A 17,789-nucleotide genomic window follows, 5' to 3' on the forward strand; every position below is an offset into this window, starting at 1 on the left:
AATTCAGTTGAGTGTATAATAGCTGCCAGATCTGTCTGCAAAAAGTCTTTTTACAACAGGCACACAATTAATAGATCCTGAAATTGCTTTGAGATTGTGTGAAAGAGCCTATGAAAAATTAAACAATTTTATAACGAACAATTAGGATTTTTGGAGCTAGCATTACTTTCTAATTACCCATTAATTTTATCATTGTTTTTCTAACATCTCAGCTAAAACTTGAAAGGTGTCAGTGTCAAATTTCCTGATTTGAGGACAAAATTAATTAGAGGCAGTTACAATAAGCAACTCAATTTCATTTTAATCTGCTGAGTGTTGCTTTCCAGCAATGCACATTTTAGTCAACCAATTTTGTAACTAACAAAACTTGTAGCAGTCCTTAATTTGCACAAAACAGGAATTTCAATATTATTGTTGTGTTTGTACATTAGCCTGTAAAGAAAAAATAATTCATTTCCATGCCACTTTTATTTATGAATTTGTTTTCCCTTCAGAACTCAGAAACAATTCTATTACAATGAAACACACAAGACTTAGAATAGGCACAGCAGTATAAAATGAGAAGCTGAGAAAAAAATGTATTGTGTATAAGAATATTGATATTTAACTGCAATTAATAGACTCCCATTATATACATCTCTAAAAAGGGCCCCTCCACTGACATCAGTACCCAACATACACTGTGAAAGAAGTATTTAATATTGTGCATGATAAAGTCTGCTCCCTACTTGCTACTTCAGTAATACATTCAATCTCGAGCTATAAATTACTAACAAGTCAACTTTAGATCATCTGATGTAGTCTTAATATTAAAAAAAAAAAAGGGCAGTATAATCCAAAACTATAATTTGTTGGATGTTACAGTGTCCATAAAGTAAAATTCAACAAAACATTACGCCAAGATATATTTGCAAAGTAATAATATATCAGTATTTGATGATTTAAAAAAGAAAAATTACCTGTTTTTGTTAGCAAGAGATTATCCAGATGCCTGTCTCCAACTCCAAGGATATAGGTAATAACACAATAACCAGCTGCAATGACAAGTAAATTATAAACAATCAAAAATATTCCATATCCTGGATATCGTGTGTTCCATACTGTTCAGAATAGTAGGTTTGTCATTAGCTTAATTCTTGAAAAATGGATAAACTGGGGAATCAAGAACACAGTGAGGTATAAAGAGTAACTTTTGAAATAAAATGAAATGCATAGAGAAACGTAGTATTCTTATGTATTAATGAAATCCTAAAATCTAATACTGTATGTACATTTACAAGGCTACATATGCTTAAAATCTGAAAGTCACCTTATTTCTTCTAACATTAGATCAGTATGGGATGATTTAATACACCACGAAAGTGAAATTAAAACAAATATTTTAAAGTCCTGCATATAGTATCGCTTACACAATTCTATTTGCCAGCGTTATACTGCTTTCACACTTCGCTCCTGTAATCTAATGGTGACAGTGAAGTTACAACTAAGTCATCAATGAGTCCCTAATGCCAACAATGCTCACAATATTAACATTAGAAATGGTGGAAAAAATTTCACTGGAATAATTTTTCTGACAAAAAAAACCCAAGTTGGAAGAGCGTCTAGCTTGTGAGTAATAACACCTGAGGTTTCAAGAGGGAGACCAGTGCAGCAGCCTTTCAAAACTTTCTGTAATCTGCATGCAACAATATCTAGGGTGAGAAATACTATTTGTAACCAATTTCTTTAGTGAAACTAGCTTAGGCCTGGTCTACACTAGGCGTTTATGTCGAAGTTAGCGCCGTTACATCGAATTAACCCTGCACCCGTCCACACCGCGAAGGTATTTAGTTCGACATAGAGGTCTCTTTAATTCGACTTCTGTACTCCTCCCCGACGAGGGGAGTAGCGCTAAATTCGACATGGCCATGTCGAATTACGCTAGGTGTGGATGGAAATCGACGCTAATAGCTCCGGGAGCTATCCCACAGTGCACCACTCTGTTGACGCTCTGGACAGCAGTACGAGCTCGGATGCTCTGAACTGCCACACAGGAAAAGCCCCGGGAAAATTTGAATTTGAATTCCTTTTCCTGTCTGGCCAGTTTGAATCTCATTTCCTGTCTGGACATCGTGGCGAGCTCAGCAGCACTGGCAACGATGCAGAGCTCTCCAGCAGTGATGGCCGTGCAATCTCAGAATAGAAAGAGGGCCCCAGCATGGACTGATCGGGAAGTCTTGGATCTCATCGCTGTGTGGGGCGATGAGTCCGTGCTTTCCGAGCTGCGATCCAAAAGACGGAATGCAAAGATCTACGAGAAGATCTCTAAAGACATGGCAGAGAGAGGATACAGCCGGGATGTAACGCAGTGCCGCGTGAAAATCAAGGAGCTGAGACAAGGCTACCAGAAGACCAAAGAGTCAAACGGACGCTCCGGATCCCATCCCCAGACATCCCGTTTCTACGAGGCACTGCATTCCATCCTCGGTGCGGCCGCCACCACTACCCCACCAGTGACCGTGGACTCTGAGGATGGGATAGTGTCCACGGCTGGATCCTCGGACATGTTAGCGGACGGGGAAGATGAGGAAGGAGATGAGGAGGACGAGGCAGTCGACAGCGCTCACAACGCTGATTTCCCCGACAGCCAGGATCTCTTCATCACCCTTACAGAGATCCCCTACCAACCCTCCCCAGCCGTTACCCCGGACACAGAATCTGGGGAAGGATCAGCCAGTAAGTGTTGTAAAAATCTAAACATTTATTTGTAACAGAACAGGAATATTAACAATTTAAAAAATGGGTTTCTCATGATTAGTTTGATTAGCTTAACGGTTCAGTCATGGGCAGTGCAACTATTGAAAAAAAATCTAGCAATGTCCGGTTTTGCATGATTGTCCTGCCCAAGCCGCTCTACTGGTTAGTCACTGCTACAGCAGCTACAGTAAAATGCGGTCTATATGTCCGGGGATGGAGCAGAAATCCTCCTGTGACATCTCGAGGAAGCTCTCCTGGAGGTAATTGGAAATCCGCTGCATTAGGTTCTTGGGGAGAGCGGCCTTATTGGGTCCTCCGTAGTAGGACACGTTGCCACGCCACGAGACTATCAAGTACTCTGGAATCATTGCTCTGCACAGCATGGCGGCATACGGCCCTGGTCTTTGCAGGCTTTCCCGGAGCATTCTCTCTTTCTCGCTGTCAGAGATCCTCATGAGGGTGATGTCGCTCATGATGACCTGCTTTGAATGAGGTAGGGGAATGTTAGTGTTGGGACTGCTTTGCCGTTCCTTTACAGAACTGTAACCGCTGGTTTGCAGCCACGCGGTGGAGGCGGGAGAGGGGCAGCCGAAAGGGATCGTTCCCGGGGACAGCCGCGAGGGTGTGGGACAGGAGCAGACTTCCTGCTTGCCGAATTGCTGGCAGCAGGGACCGACATTGATTTCAATGTGAAATGAGGCCATTGCTAATATTAAAGTTTTAAGCTGCCACAAGTCTACGGCTTACCATGTCTGCCTGCAACAGAAAGTCCGTTCTCCTGAGAGGCTTCTCAAATGTGCTGTAGAAGACCCCAGGCACTGAATGCGAAGGCCGAGAATTCGACCTTGTGCTGAGTGCGCATGTGATAGGTGCTGTGCATGGTCTTGTTAACAGAGAAAGACTATGTTCTTTGTTCACAACTACATTTATCTTTCTGAGGAATTCACTCCCTTTTTCCCATTCCCACAGCCCCATCTGCGACTGTCTCACAACCTAGCCTGTCATCACACTCCCAGAGGCTAGCGCGGATTAGGCATAAGAAGAAGAGGACACGGGAGGACATGTTCTCGGAGCTTATAGCCTGCTCCAGAGCCCAGGCAGCACAGCAGACCCAGTGGCGGGAGAACTTGACCCGAATGCACCAAGCCAACATGGATCGGGAGGAGAGGTGGCGTCAGGAAGACCAGCAGGCGACTCAAACCCTGCTTGGACTAATGAGGGAGCAAACGGACACGCTCCAGCGCCTTGTGGATGTTCTGCAGGAACGGAGGCAGGAGGACAGAGCCCCGCTGCAGTCCATCTCTAACCGCCCTCCCCCGCCACCAAGTCCCATACTCCCCTCACCCAAAGTGCACAGAAGGAGAGGCGGCAGAGTCCCTGCTAACTCTCACTCCACCCCTGCAGAGAGCTCGAGCAGCAGAAGGCTCTCATTCCCCAAAATTTGACAAGTTCTTTCCTTCCCGCCTGACACAAGCCCCCGTCCAAGTTTCACTTTCCCAGTTCCATGTTTGGTTGATAATAAAAAATACGTTTCTGTTAACTACTGTTTCCATCATGTTCTTTTGCAGGAGGGGGGGATAGGGGGTTGGTAATTCGACAGGACAGTCACCTTTGGCAGGGTATATAGTCGGGGGCAGGCACAGCAGCAGGGCACATACATAGTGCAGTGATGCAGTGACTAGTTACCCTGGTTAGTCTGGGAGGTTGTTTTCATGTTATGTGGTGGGGGGTGGGTTGCTCTGTGACTTTGTGGCAGGGGAGGGCAGTTACAGATCTTAAGCGGCGGTCCTTAGGCAGGATCACAGAGCCACACAGCAGGGGATCTGTAACCGTCCTCCCCCTGCCACAAAGTCACATAGACCCCCCCATACACACAGTCCCTATCAGGAGGGGTGACAGGCTCCGTTGAAACAACCATCCCACCGCAGCGGAGCCTGTCAATCCTTGAGTTTAGAAGCTGCATTCGCGCCACTACAGTACACCCGCTCCGCACCACAGTCTGCGTCCCAGTTTTAAAAAATTCCCGCGAATACAGTATTAAAGAAAACGGTGTGCTTTAACAAAGTAGAACTATTTTTATTTTGAAACGTGTGTTGGAAGTGGGGTGAAGGGGGTATGTAACTGGATAGGATAGTCAACATTAACTGGGCAAAGAAATGGGGGCAGGTTTAGCTTCTCAATACACAAACTTTAAAGTCACAGGTTACCCTGCTCACTCAGGAACTTTGCTTTCAAAGCCTCCCGGATGCACAGCGCTTCCCGCTGGTCTCTTCTAATCGCCCGGCTGTCTGGCTGTGAGTAATCAGCAGCCAGGCTATTTTCCTCAACCTCCCACCCCGCCATAAAGGTCTCCCCCTTGCTCTCACAGAGATTGTGGAGCACACAGCAAGCTGCAATAACAATGGGGATATTGGTTTCGCTGAGATCACAGCGAGTCAGTAAGCTTCTCCATCTCCCCTTGAGACGGCCAAAAGCACACTCCACCACCATTCTGCACTTGCTCAGCCGGTAGTTGAAGAGTTCTTTTTCAGTGTCCAGGGCGCCAGTATAGGGCTTCATGAGCCAGGGCATTAGCGGGTAGGCTGGGTCCCCGAGGATGACTATAGGCATCTCCACATCCCCAAGAGTTATTTTGTGGTCCGGGAAGTAAATACCTTGCTGCAGCCGTCTAAACAGACCAGAGTTCCTGAAAACACGAGCGTCATGAACCTTGCCCGGCCATCCCACGTAGATGTTGGTAAAACGTCCCCTGTGGTCCACCAGTGCTTGCAGCACCATGGAAAAGTAGCCCTTTCTGTTAATGTACTGGCTGGCCTGGTGTTCCGGTGCCAGGATAGGGATGTGAGTTCCATCTATGGCCCCACCGCAGTTTGGGAATCCCATCGCTGCGAAGCCATCTATGATCGCCTCCACGTTTCCCAGGGTGACTACCTTTGGCAGCAGTACATCAACGATTGCCTTGGCTACTTGCATCACAACAACCCCCACGGTAGATTTGCCCACCCCAAACTGGTTCGCGACTGACCGGTAGCTGTCTGGCGTTGCAAGCTTCCACAGGGCTATGGCCACTCGCTTCTGGACAGTCAGGGCTGCTCGCATCCGGGTGTCATTGCGCTTCAGGGCAGGGGACAGCAACTCACAAAGTTCCAGGAAAGTTCCCTTCCGCATGCGAAAGTTTCGCAGCCACTGGGATTCATCCCAGACCTGCAGCACTATGCGGTCCCACCACTCAGTGCTTGTTTCCCGTGCCCAGAATCTCCTTTCGACGGCATCAACATGACCCATTGCCACCGTGATGTTCTCGGCGCTGGGTCCCCTGCTTTCTGAGAGGTCTGTGCTACTCTCAGACTTCAGGCCATCACCGCGTTGACGTAGCCTCCTCGCCTGACTTTTCTGCATCTGCCTCAGGGAAAGGTGCATGATAAGTTGCGAGGCGTTGAGAGCGGCCACAACTGCAGTGATGGTTGCAGCAGGCTCCATGCTCGCAGTGCTGTGGCGTCCGCGCTGTCACTGACTAGAAAAGTGCGCGAACTGATTTCCCGCCGGCGCTTTCAGGGAGGGAGGGCGGGAGTGATGGACGGATGACGACAGTTACCCAAAAGCACCCTGGACACCTTTTTTTTACCCAGAAGGCATTTGCGGCTCCACCCAGAATTCCAATGGGCAGCGGGGACTCCGGGAACTGTGGGATAGCTGACCACAGTGCACCACTTCCAATGTCGACGCTTTCCCCGTTAGTGTGGACTCACAAAGTCGAATTACTGTCCTTAGTGTGGACACACACGTTCGACTTTGCAATATCGATTCCAAAAATTCGATTTAAGTAAAATCGAACTACTCTCGTAGTGTAGACAAGGCCTTAGTTTGCATGTTTGGTTTCATTTGCTTAGTAATCTGCTTTGTTCTGTTTGCTACCCCTCTTACCAGTTAAAATCTGCCTTTTGTAGCTAATAAAATTTGTTTTGTTTATAATATAACCCAGTTTCTGTCATTTCTAACTGGGGGGAGGGCTAGAAGTTGTGCATACCTTCTTCCACATTGAGGGAGGAGGCAGATTTCATAATATACCTTTGGGTCTGCATTCCAAAGGAGGTGGACACCTGAGTGCTGAAGCAAGTCCCTTAAACTGAGTCTTCCCAGAGCTGATCTGCAGCTGGGTGCGGCCCTGCCTGTGTGCGTGTTAAAGGAGGCTTTAATAGCCTGGCTCAGCAAGATAGGTTAAAGGGGGCCCATGCTGGCAGAACAGGTAGACTCAGTGGTATCTCAGCACATCAGGTGACTTCCTAAGGGGCATAACCCATCACACTGGCCTCATGTTGTTAGGCAGGAAAATAGATTTCCCAAACATATCTTGCAATCATATAAGTGTTCACTGGTTATCCAATATTTATCAGTATCACTGTGCTACTATATTACCTAAATGATGAATTCCTCTCATTTCAGGTACTTGAAAAATGTGAAAAGTTAACTATCAATCACTGTTTTTTAATAAATTCTACCTACAATGCATTTGAACATTATTAAGTCTACAGGTCCAATAGTGGCACACTACTGTCCTTTGTGCCAATAGTAGCACATCTAATCAGCAAGTAAACATTTGTAATAACTCACCACAGCTTTTAACATAAGTGTCCATCACCTCTGCACTTATCCCATTAGGACCAGTCTCACTTGGTGCATGTTTTCTGAAGAAATTCTGGAAGGACATCAAAACACTTACTTGCCCCATGAAGTTTTGAACTAACTTCAGGGCAGATAAAAAAGTTAGCAGTTTATGTCCTTGGTAAATCTATTACCATACTCTGTGAAGAGACACTTCTGGTATCAATCTTGCGACTTATAAGAATGTCAAGGTTGAATTCAATAATGTGTTATGTTCAAAGTTGTCAGATAACGTTAAACAAAAAAAATGTAGCAAGTTATGTTTTCATGCTACGGTTTAGATCTTTGTTCGCATTTTCTTATTCACCAAAGCAGAAACAGATTTAAAATCACTATCACAAACTGAAGTGCTCTTCCTTTAAAATAACCCATAAAATTAAATTTGCATTGCAGAGTTATTGCGTAATTACCATGAGCATCAAAAATGCTTCCATAGTAAATATATTTTTCTGCTAGACTAGAAAAAGCTAAACAGCACTAGCAATTCAAATTAATCTAAAAGTTGAGTAACATCTTAGGATAATGTGATGAACATTAGACAAACTATGCACTAATACTTTATGTCCCTTACTTCTACTCAAAATAAACAAGTCTAGTAATTTTACAGAAATAGTCACAAGGTTTAAAGTTGAAATTTGGAATGGAATTAAGCCTTTATCGAGATAGTCCATAACTGCCTTCTGGAGGAAACTGGTTTTGATTTTGCCAAGTTAGGAACATTTGAAAATCATGTACTGAGCTTGAGCAGTGGAGTTTTTTCATGAAGTAATCACCTAAAGAAAAGCCATTCAAGGATGTCAAGTATCAGAGGGGTAGCCGTGTTAGTCTGGATCTCTAAAAAGTAACTAAGAGTAACATGCATCTGACGAAGTGGGTATTCACCCATGAAAGCTTATGCTCCAATACATCTGTCAGTCTATAAGGTGCCACAGGACTCTTTGTTACCATTCAAGGATGTGCAGGCAAAGTTATCAGTTAACTGGCTAGTACCCTATCTTACTGAAAATGGTCAGGATACAGAAGTGAAGGGCCCTTGTCGATATTGTAAGGTATAAAAGTGCAGGCTTTTGAAGTGCTGTACAGGAGAAAGTCCTGCTCTGGTATGCCTTGGGAATTTAGTATGTAGTGTAGAATCCCCGGATATTAGACAGAAAATGTGGGTGAGGTGATATATTTTATTGGACCAACTTCTGGTGGCGAGACAAGCTTTTAAGCCACACAGAGCTCTTCTTCAGATAAACGTATTCAGTATCACATCTAAAATGCAAGGTGGAACAAATTATTCAGCATAAATAGTTAGCACATATTCTAATCTAAAGGACCATTCAAGGTAGAGTGGCCTGTGACCTCTGCAGTCCCAGGACAAAAAGAGGGGGTTAGCACGTTATAGATTGTTGTAATAAGCCAGGGGTCAGCAACCTTTCAGAAGTGGTGTGCCGAGGCTTCATTTATTCACTCTAATTTAAGGTTTCGCGTGCCAGTCATATATTTTAACATTTTTACGTCTTTCTATAAGTCTATAATATATAACTAAATTATTGTTGTATGTAAAGTAAATAAGGTTTTTAAAAGGTTTAAGAAGCTTCATTTAAAATGCAGCGCCCCCTGGACCGGTTGCCAGGACCCGAGCAGCGTGAGTGCCACTGAAAATCAGCTCGGGTGCCGCCTTCGGCACGCGTGCCATAGATTGCCTACCCCTGTAATAAGCCATAAATCCCATGTCTGTGTTCAGTCCATGATTTTTAATGTTTAGCAGAGTTATGAATTTAAGCTCCCAGGCTTATCTTTTGAAAGCGTTGTGCGGGTTTCCTTTGAGGACAAGGACAGATGGGTCAGACAAAGTAATTGTTTTATGAAAAAAGTGTTCACCCACAGGTCATATGGTGTTTTTGTCTTTTATCATTTTCCTGTGAGAGTTCATTCAGGAATGCAGTGAGGGAGGAGAAGCGGAGTTGAGCAGGGTGCTCGTGGGAGGGGGAGGAGGAGCAAAGGTGAGCTGGGATGGGAGCGGTTCCTCTTCGCCCTCTCCCCTTACTTGCTGCGGCCCTCCTGCCCCAGCTCACCTCTGCCTCCACTTCCTCCAACGAGCACGCTGCTCAGCTCCACTTCTCCTCCCTCCCAGGCTTGCCGTACAAAACAGCTGATTGGCGCGGCAAGCCGGGGGGAGGGTGGGAGCGTGGATCTGCGCTGCGCTCGTGGGAGGAGGCGGAGCGGAGGTGAGCTGGGGGGAGGGGGCGGGGAGGGCTGCAGCAAGTAACGGGGGGGTGGGAGGGTGGAGCGCAGAGGAACCGCTCCAGCTCATATCCACCTCCTCCCCTGAGCGTGCTGCTGCCGCTCCGCTTCCCCCCTCCAGGCTTGCCGGGCCAAACAGCTGATTGGCGTGGCAAGCCGGTAAAAGCGGTTCCTCTCCCTATCCCGATATAACACAGTCTCACCTATAACACAGTGAGATTTTTTGGCTCCCAAGGACCGCGTTATATCGGGGTAGAGGTGTACCACGTATGGATTCCAGTGTGAGGTAGTAGGTGACAACTAGGATGTACAGTTGGAGAGGGTATTATTTCTGTATTGAAGCAGGTTCTCAGAGTATTTGGGTGGTGCATTCCATGATGCAATCTACTTCTCTGGTGAAGTATGTTTGGTTGGTGGTTTTGAGCATGTTAAGTTGTATAACCTGGACTTTCTCGTGGAGCATATTCTGTAATATCTGAGTGTCTGTAGATAACAGATTTCTTAGTGTGTTTGGGTAGTTACTGGATCTATGAAGGTAGGTGTGCTGATGAGTGGGTTTCTTGTACATGGTTATCCATAGGGTTCCATTGTTGAAGCTGATTGTGGTGTCCAGGAAGTTGATGCTAGTGTGGGAGTTTTCAGTAACAAAAAGCACTGGTATGTATCTGAACTGACTGTTCTAAAGTTTTTGCTACTATGAACTCCTATAACAGACCTACAACTAGAAAACAAAGCAGTACAGAACAAGACCAATAACTATCAGTTACTAGTTGAGTCTTATCCTGAATTCTTCAACAATATTAATTTTACAGTCATTAAATAGCCATGCTGCATACTCATGCAAAAGATCTGCAATATGAAGACACTGTTCCCAAATGAATGAAAAAAAAAGAAAGAGACACCAGATCATATACCTGTATACTTTCTTCAGTAGCAAGAACTTCAGCAACCGGGACTGACTGAATAAACTGCATGAAACCTGTGAAAAGAAAGCAGTATCTTCAGTAGTTGAAGGTGTAAAATAAGGAGAACACAACTTTGGTGAAGAAATAAAGCTATGCACCTTTTACTCCACTGCAGTCAGCAAGCAAGGTTTTGCCAGTAAACATAGCCTGTAGTAAATTTCAAATATACTTGTCACAACACCACAACTGCTTGACCCAGGCTGGAAAGATATCTGGCTTGTGAAGAAATCAACCAAAGACAATATCTGGAGTGAGGAATGACTATTTGTAACCGATTTCTTTAGTGAATCAAATTTAGTGCTTTATTTTATTTGCTTGGTAATCTGCTTGGTTCTGTTTGTTACCTCTACCACTTAAAATTCACCTTTTATAATCTAAAACTCAGTTGATGTAATTTGTAACTGGGGGACAAGAAGTTGTGTAGATCTTCCTCCACATTAAGGGAGGGGGCGGATTTCATAAAACCTTTGACAGGTTTCAGAGTAGCAGCCGTGTTAGTCTGTATCCGCAAAAAGAACAGGAGTACTTGTGGCACCTTAGAGACTAACAAATTTATTAGAGCATAAGCTTTCGTGGGCTACAGCCCATTTCTTCGGATGCATATGCTTATGCTCTAATAAATTTGTTAGTCTCTAAGGTGCCACAAGTACTCATAAAACCTTTGGTGCCCACTCCTTTAAGGGCAACAAACCCAGAGTGCTGGGGCAAGCCCCTAAGGCTGAATCTTTCCAGAGCGGATCTCTGTCTCTCTCTGTGCAGCTGGGTGTGGCCCTGCCTGTGCGCTTGGCTGGAAGAGGCTTGTGAGCCTAGCCCAGCAAGACCAGGTAAAGGGGACCCGGGCTGGCAGAATAGGCCGACTCAGTGGCATCCAAGCACATCTGGTGGCATTCAGAGGGGGGAAAAGTGTCACACCCTGTTAAGAAGGTAGCCATTATCCTCATTTTATGCATGGAGAAGCATATAGAAATGTTACATGACTTGCCCAAGGCTAGGCAGCAAGCTAGCAACAAAGTTGGAGCTAGAACTTGAGTCTCTTCATTCCCAGACCTTGCTTCTTGTTATGAATAAAAATAGACCCTACTATAGAAGACTGTACAAATAGTCATCATATTTACTTTACTCAATCTGTTTTAAGGATAGAACAAAATTGTATGAAAACAGTAGATTCTAGTGGATTTCAATACAAATGGATCATGAGATATTTTAAAGACTTCAATGATACAAATATAGGAGAAAGAGGAGGTTACTTACTTTAACTGCAGGTTCTTCAAGATGTGTGATGCCTGTCTGAAATCCAAACATGGGTGCACATGCACCAGAGCCAAAACTGTTCAGTAGTGTTTGTTGACCCGCACTTGCATCATCTGCATGTCTGCTACAAAAGGCTGTGCAGGTCAACACCGCTTCAGTACCCCTCTTATCTGAAAGCAAAGGAGTCTGCAGAAGCGGGCACGAAGGGCAATGGTGGAATCCAGATAGTGACCACACATCTCAAAGAACCTCTGTTTACAGTAAGTAACCTCCTCCTCTTCTTCTTCAAGTGATGGTCCCTATATGGATTCCAGACATGGGAGAGTGGCGAGCAGTGCTCAGTGTGAAGGTGGGTGCGTGGAGTCACGTGAAGTCACAGTCTGGAGGACGGCTTGGCTGACAGCCGCATCCATCACCACTGCCGAGGCGGTGGCGTAGCAAGTGGTGAAGATGCTAGTGCGCCTCATCGAGATGATGGCCACTAAGATGATCATCTTCATGGAGAGGTGGGCGAGGGAGCAGATCAGGAGGGGATCAAAGGGCTGTTTAGTGAGGGCAGAAAGGATGATGTACATATTCCAAGAGGGGTTTCCAGCAGAAAGGCATTGAGCAAGCATTTAAGGAAGCAAACGATGGTCAGGTGAGTGAAGATGGAGGAACAGTCCATGCGGGGTTGAGGGAAGGTGGATCAGAGGACAAATGGAGAGGTGAAGGTCGGTGAACCAGTATTGGTGAGGTCAAAAGGGAGCGATCAGGATGACCATAGTTCGATCCCGTCGTACCTTGCACACACAGGACTTGCGGGAGCAGAGGGAAGGATGGAAAGGTGTGCGGACTTCGGAGGTCCAAGGCAGGAGGAGGACGTCACCCCACAAGCCAATTCCAAGGGTCCCTCTGGTAGCAGAAAAGGGTGAATCTGCAGTTCTCCGAGGTCCCAATATGGGGTGCTCCACCGGCGTAAGATGGAGTGAAGCATGGGATCATGGATCTCCCACTTGTGATTCGTGTAGAAGGACCTGCAGAAAGTGTCTGCCAGGAAGGTGCATGGTGTGCAGTGTGATCCCACGCTTGATGCATCAGTTCCAGAGGTGGACGGTTCTGCAAAGAGAGAGGGCAACCTGGCATCACCTTGTTTGTTGATATACACAACTGCCGTCATGTAGTCGGAGAGCAGCTGAAGGTGCCGGGACCATATGAGAGGGAGGAACGCCTGACAGGCCAGGTAGGCAGTGCAGAGTTCCAAGATGTTGATGTGCATCCTCACCTCTCTGGGTAGTGTGACTATCCAGATGGATGCCCCACCCCTTGAGGGAGGCATCTGTGGTGAGAGTGGTGTGGGGAATGGGAGGGGCAAACAGGATGTGGACCAAAACTGTGCACAGGTTGGTCCACCACATGAAGGAGGACAGGACAAGGTGGAGAAGCAGGAGTGGCTTGTCTAAATGGTCCATCTGAGGTCTGTAGATCAACCAGAGACAGAGTTGAAGGCAGCACATAAGGAGGCGGGCATTGGATGTTACAGAGGTGCAGGTCGCCATGTGACCCAAGAGGGAAAGGCAATTATGGAGTCACATGCTTGGATTGCAGTGTAGCTGCATGATGAGAGAGGTGAGGGTAGCAGGAGGAAAGTACGTCCCACAGTAGAGTTCAAGTGCACCCCAGTAAAAGTGATAGCTTGGGTAGGGATGAGGACTGACTTTTCCTCGTTGATACAGATACCCAGGTGAGTGAAGAGATCACAAAGGGCATGGAAAGGAGGCATGTGTGCAACATCAAAACGAGGAGCCAATTGTCCAGGCAGGGAAACACAGAGTGGCAGAGGTGGCATACGTGGGCGGTGATGTCAGTGAAAATCTTTTTGAACACATGTGGAGTGGTGGCAATATCAACGGCGAGGACCCGAAACTGATAATGGGAGTGCCCTACAGTGAAATGGAGACATTTCTGATGAGCCAGGTGGATGTCAATGTGAAAATAAGCATCCTTCATATTGAGAGCCATGAACCAGAAGCCTCAGGGGAGGGATGGAATAATGGAGGGGGAGCGTGACCATCCGGAATCAGAACTTAAGGTGAGCTTGTTGAGCAACTGGAAGGCCAGATTGGGCCATTGGCCACCCCCTTCTTGGGAATAAGGAAATGGGGGAATAGAACCCTCAGCCCTGATAATGGCAGGAAATATGCTCTATGGCACCCTTCCAGAGCAGGGCATCTGCTTCCTCTTGTAGGGGCACAGGAGACAGGCATGTGCCAAACTGACTGTGCTGGTTGTATGATGGTCAAGTGGATAGGGAGGGCAGTGTGGGAGGGTCCAGGTGGAAGAAGGATATCCAAGAGTTGGTTTTGCGGGTCCTGGACTTCCTCCACCATAAGGTTGAGAGCCTCCGCCATGCGCCAAAGCAGGTTGTGGTACTGGTGATGGTCATCCGGAGGGGAAAGAGAAGGTGGAATTAGTGCCTTGCCCGGGTACGATGAGACTCCAATGGGAACCGGCAGTACCAATTGCACGATGACCTCTTCCTCCTGTTCATCATACCCAGGGGGACATGGTGCAAGCAGGGGACGGCCAGTAATATGGCAGCAGTGATACCCCACAATCCACGTGGGGTCCCATGGAGGCCAGTAGGGCCAAGCATAGAGTTTGCCATGCATCAGCAGGCCCTGGGGCAATGGAACCACGGCTCAGTGCAAGGGTCATAGGCGTATTGCTAGGGTGGGTAGTGCCTGCGATCCGGGCTGTGAGAACGCGCAGGGGAGAAGGGGTCCGGCGTGGAAAACCATTCAGACTCAGAGGACGGATCTGTAGAGGTGGAGCTGTTGGTGCGTGGGTGGAAGAGGAGCGCCACTCCAGAAGGAGTAGGAAAGGTTCATCCGCCGGAGAAGTAAGCTGTGAAGTTTCCACGGTTAAGGAACTGGCATATGAGAGAATGAACTTGGCTGTGGGCATCAGCAGTTCCAGGCGGCCTGAAGTGTGGGAGCCAGGCATGCCAGTCCAAAAGGGTCCAGCGGCATAGATGGTGCCGGCGGTGAAGATGGCAGCAGACTGGGAGTCAGGGTGGGAAGCAGCACCTACGGCTTGCATAGGTGTTTTGTTTTATACTCTGTCTGGGACTTCTTGGGAGCCGCAGCAGCCAGCTCGGTGTGGTACTTGTCACCTGACTGGGCACGGCTCAGGGAGGCAACGCTGTGCTTAGAAGCAGTCCCCATCGGGGAGGCGCCCTGATGTCCATGTCTAGGTTTCTAATGCTCACAGTGGGGCTTCAGCGGATGCAGCAGTACTGAAGGTTCCAATACACGGGAGGAAGCCAGAGGATCACTCACCAGTAGCGATGGGTACCATTTCGGTGGATCCATCAGTCCTGGATCCAACTGCACACCTGGGTACATAGCTTCCTCCATGAGAAATGTGAAGAGGCAAAGTCCCCTACCCTACCGAGTCCGAGCTGGGAATGAGTGGCAGATGGAACAGCAGATGACGACGTGGACTTCGCCGAGACAGTAGACACTACTGGTGCTCAATGCCCATGGAGAAGGAATGCAGGCACGAAGCAAGGTTCTTCAAGCTAGCTTGTCGGGGCATAATACCAAGGGTATGGGTAAAGGAGGGACTCTCTCCCCTCCACGAGAAGAAGTCCGATAGGGGAGCCTAACTAACTAAAACTGTACAAGAACTACTATATACAATGAGAACATGCTAACAATTATATATAGGTGAGAATAAACAGATAAGAGTTCTCTTAGCAGAGCTAAGAGCAGCGAGGAACAGGGGTTCCAACTCTGGCCATGCAGTGGTAAGACGGAACTGGAACGGCATTGACCCGGACGTCGATAGCTTATAGCTCTTGCACATGGCACACATGCACACCCATGTCTGGAATCCATATGGGGACCATCACTCAAAGAAGAACTTTCTAGTTTTCATCCTAAATTTAGTTGTAAGGTCTCCTATTATGGAGATGTAACTAGTTCTACTAAGCATAACACAGTACATTTACTATTACTCAATGAAATCTCAATACTTGTCAAAATAAGTTATTGAAGTGCAATTCATAATGTAACATCTTTACTTTTTGTGGATCCCAGCCCAAGCCCGAATGACTACACAGCGGTTTTTAGCCCCACAGTCTGAGCCCCGCGAGCCCAAGTAAGCCTATCTGGGCCAGCTTCAGCTATGCCACCTTTTTTTTTTTTTTTTTTTTTTTTATTGCTGTGTAGAAGTATCCTCAAAGATCAGAGCGGGAACAGAGGTGCAGCTAGCTCTGAAACAATGACAACCTGTATTTCACAATTTGTCCTAGGTTTTCATTGCAGTGGGTGAGGCAAAACAAGCACTTGACAATAAAGCTGGAAAAGGGAAATAGAAGGTAAAGAATTAACACTAATCTGCTTTTAAGCAAGTTGCCCAAGTTTGTTTTAAAGAAATCTTACAACCTGAAGTCAGCTGTACCCTCCTGTGACACTAACAAGAAGCTTGGGTTGGATAATATCTGCATCCAGGTAAGTGAAACTGAGGAAGACAAATACCTGATTTTCGGTGTTTTTTAAAAAAGAAATAACCTTACCATGCTTTGTACTAGTAGCCAGCACCTTATATGGTGTCAGCTTCAAATCCAGATTCTCCTTACGTAACAGCTGGAAGGAAAACACAAACATGAGTGGAACAGTTAAAAATAATCAAACATTTTTAAAAAGAGGCTAGGTTGTGAAGTGGTTTAATACATTAACTTATTCCTTTTTGAGGAAATTTAGTTCAGACCTGTCATAAGTGAAAGTCTTTTTGCTCATATCTTCTTAGTTCATAGAGGACATTAAAACAATATTTGTAAGAATGGGAATTCTTTGGAATGTAACAGCTACAATAAAAGAGTACTGAATTAAGCTGCATTAATATCTTGTGTTTTCTGGGTTTTAACTAAGAGCAATTTCCTCAGCTTGTATAAACAATAAAACAGATGTTTAATAGTGAGATTAAGAAACACTTGTTTAATGCTCATCACCTTGTCCATGAGTGAAATAATTTGAAGAATAAGTTGATCTTGACGTAAATCATCACCATGTTTAAATATTACAGGATATTTGCCTCCATCTTCTGTCTTGAAGAATAACTGGGCAGGCATTAGGGCACTCTGGAAAAGGAAATTTGCCATGAACCAGTACACTAGAACAAATCGAATACTCAACTTTGCTGAAACAAATTTAAGTTGGGAATCCTTCTCTACATGTGAGTAAACTCATTTGTAATAGCTTCTCTCATTTGCTTTTTAGCCTTCTAGCCTAATACACCCATAGTATCTAAATCTAGGTACTAAATTAAATTTTCAATAAAAATCAGAAGAGACTATCTTGTTAGAAACTAAACCATAAACTAGAGGACTTGCCACTTCCTCACCCAAATGTTTGAATGCAGGTAGACATCTGAAAAATGGTGGTTTTTGCAATAGGCTCTGAAGACTGCTCCAATAGGGATCATTTGGAACTCAAATATTATGTTCCATAGTTTATGACTCTGCATCAAGAACGTACTGCCCCCACTTACCAGAAGTTTGACCATAGGACTTCCAGCTTTTATGCAATTTCTAGATTCCATTCATCCACAGAGGATATAGCCCTCCATGGGAAATCTGAGAGAAGTAGTAAGACAAATCGAACGGACCCTGGTAGATTTTTTTTTTTTAAATCATTCTATCCTCTAATTCGGGGTAAATGCAGAAATTAAGTTTGTTCACATCTGATCTAAACTTCGAAGCACCATGCAAAGGGAGCAAAACATTTTAAACTGACCAGAAGAGAAAAAACAAAACAAAAAAAAACAGGAAGACTCAATAACGACATTATACATGTCAAAGAAATGCTAGGGATAGGGCATTTCCAAACCAATTAACTGCTTTCTCAATTAATTTAGCAAAAGTAACAATTTTAAATGGTCTTTTAAAAGAACTAATTT

The 17,789-nt window shown here is 45.6% G+C and overlaps 1 protein-coding gene across 1 annotated transcript in view; it reads right to left on the minus strand.

The window, feature by feature from the left end:
- Positions 1 to 17,789, minus strand: part of PIK3C3 (phosphatidylinositol 3-kinase catalytic subunit type 3) — a 142,164-nt gene that overhangs the window by 54,105 nt on the left and 70,270 nt on the right. The window contains exons 17-21 of the mRNA XM_054031823.1: positions 16,843 to 16,971; positions 16,408 to 16,477; positions 10,545 to 10,609; positions 7,348 to 7,432; positions 960 to 1,034 (exon numbers count right to left, since the gene is read on the minus strand). Of these exons, the coding sequence (XP_053887798.1) occupies positions 960 to 1,034; positions 7,348 to 7,432; positions 10,545 to 10,609; positions 16,408 to 16,477; positions 16,843 to 16,971 (424 nt within the window). The remainder of the gene's footprint in view (positions 1 to 959; positions 1,035 to 7,347; positions 7,433 to 10,544; positions 10,610 to 16,407; positions 16,478 to 16,842; positions 16,972 to 17,789) is intronic.

Source organism: Malaclemys terrapin, chromosome 6, assembly GCF_027887155.1.
Source record: "Malaclemys terrapin pileata isolate rMalTer1 chromosome 6, rMalTer1.hap1, whole genome shotgun sequence".
Lineage (NCBI taxonomy): Eukaryota > Metazoa > Chordata > Testudines > Emydidae > Malaclemys > Malaclemys terrapin.